Source organism: Habropoda laboriosa, unplaced genomic scaffold, assembly GCF_001263275.1.
Source record: "Habropoda laboriosa isolate 0110345459 unplaced genomic scaffold, ASM126327v1 scaffold67, whole genome shotgun sequence".
Lineage (NCBI taxonomy): Eukaryota > Metazoa > Arthropoda > Insecta > Hymenoptera > Apidae > Habropoda > Habropoda laboriosa.
The window spans coordinates 5,126,176-5,128,448 of record NW_017100242.1 but is presented as its reverse complement, the minus strand read 5'-3'; the positions used below and the strand labels follow the sequence as shown (position 1 = coordinate 5,128,448).

The 2,273-nt window shown below is 28.1% G+C and overlaps 1 protein-coding gene across 1 annotated transcript in view; it reads right to left on the bottom strand.

The window, feature by feature from the left end:
- Positions 1-178: 178 nt before the first annotated feature.
- The window catches only part of LOC108572012 (serine hydroxymethyltransferase, cytosolic), a 2,555-nt gene continuing 460 nt past the window's right edge, over positions 179-2,273 (bottom strand). Inside the window, exons 2-6 of the mRNA XM_017934192.1 lie at positions 1,742-1,935; positions 1,427-1,638; positions 1,023-1,347; positions 431-930; positions 179-345 (exon numbers count right to left, since the gene is read on the bottom strand). Of these exons, the coding sequence (XP_017789681.1) occupies positions 179-345; positions 431-930; positions 1,023-1,347; positions 1,427-1,638; positions 1,742-1,935 (1,398 nt within the window). The remainder of the gene's footprint in view (positions 346-430; positions 931-1,022; positions 1,348-1,426; positions 1,639-1,741; positions 1,936-2,273) is intronic.

Sequence of the window (2,273 nt, the reverse complement as noted above, 5' to 3'; positions counted from 1 at the left end):
AAATTTTCTAAATAATTTATATCTATAAAAATATTATGTATGTATATAAACACGTATTTCATAGGAGATTTATTTATGTATATATTTATGTTCCTTACAGGCAATTTTTTTTTTTTATAAAAATCTTTTATAGGGAAGGCAATGTATAAGTATGATGTAGAGCAAAACGAAAACACAATCAATATGTTTCAAGACCAGGTATGGGAAATTTTCTAGAGAAAGTTTCTACTTCTTCCTTTAAAGCTGCAACCTTTGCTTTTACATCAACATCAGTACTTAATACTCTATTGAAATCAACAAGTTTAGGACCAGAAATTTTAGATACTTCTTTAGAAAGTAACAATCCTAAAAAGTATGGAGAATGTTATGCATTTTCTAATATTGTTTTTAACTCTATTATTTTGAAAAACAAATACTTATGTACACATACCTCTGTGTATAAAATCAACAACTTTATCAATATCTTTTTCAACTAAACCACGAGTTGTTAATGCAGGTGTGCCAAGTCTAATACCACTACAATTCAATGCACTTTTATCACCAGGCACAGTATTTTTATTACAAGCAATGGAAATACTCTCCAAAATTTTTTCTGCTTTAGCTCCTGTAGTACCTGCAGATCGTACATCTACGAGTAACATATGAACATCAGTACCACCTGTACTGATTTTATAATTGTGCTCTTGAAGCCCTGAACATAGTCTCTTTGCATTAGCTATAATTTGTTTTTGATATTGAACAAATTCTGGAAATTTAACTTGTTTCATTGTTGTAGCAATTCCTGCAATTGCATGATTGTGAGGACCACCTTGTAGACCTGGAAATACAGCTTGATTAATTCTATTTTCCAAATCATACATAACTTTTTGACCATTTTGGTCAATATTTCTAACTCCTTTACGGAAAAAGATAACACCAGCTCGTGGTCCTCTGAAAATGATAAGAAATAAAATACATTTACATTTTATAATAACATGAAGAGCTATTTAATATTAAGTTAATGCTATTAAATTAGCAAGTACCTCAAAGTTTTATGAGTTGTAGTAGATACAACATCACTATATTCAAATGGACTGGGAATTAATCCAGCAGCAACTAATCCTGATATATGTGCCATATCACTAAATAAATATGAATTATTTTCATCTGCTATTTCTCTGAATCGCTTATAATTTAAACATCTACTATAACAAGATACACCTGCTATAATAATTTTAGGCTTGAACAATCTTGCTTCTTCAGCTAGCTTATCATAATCAATTAAACCTGTTTCAATATTAACTTTATATGGCATTGATTCAAAAAATATTGATGTTGCAGAAACTTTTTTTGTTGAAGTAAAAAAACCTAGAAAACAAAACCTTTACAGTTCACAATTTCACAGGTTATAATATTTTTATACATTCAGACAAAAAAATTGAATTACCATGTGTAAGATGCCCTCCATCTGGAAGATCTAATCCCATTATACGACCATGTGGCTCAATTAAACCAGTATAAACAGCAAAATTAGCTGGACTTCCTGAATATGGTTGTACATTACAACCCCATTCTTCTGGATTTAAATTAAATGCTTCTAAAGCACGTTTTTGTGCCAATAATTCAATCTCATCAATATATTCATTTCCTCCATAATATCTAAGTATAAAGAAAAAATATTTTAACAGATAATAATTATATAAATGATAATGATAATGGCACAAATATTTAATGGATAATGATGACATTATAAACAACATACCTTTTGCCAGGCAATCCTTCACTATATTTGTTATGAAGACAAGAACTTAAGCATTGCAGTACGCTAAGAGATGTAAAATTCTCACTGGCAATCATTTCAAGACCAGACTCTTGTCTCTTCTTCTCTTTTTTCATTAATTTAAAAAGTTCTGAGTCTATTTCCCAGACATTCTTATAAATTATTTCAGTCATATTCTAAATAAAGGATATTTTTTAATTTTGTTATTGTCTAGTTTATTCAGTAATAATACATAGATGAATTAAAATTTATATTATACAAAAGCAAAGTATAATTTATTAATATAGTACATTACTATTTCACAAATGTGTACTTATTCATCTCTGAACTCTGCAGGGGGGATTTCTAAGAAGTTTCCATTTATTATTCTGATAAAGTTACTGATAACCTCAAACATAGTATAGTGACATAATAAAAATTTATCATAAGACACATATATTTTAGGTATAAAATACACTTGGAAATATGATTGTTCGTCTATTATTTCTATTGTATATTTATTATTTATTTATTT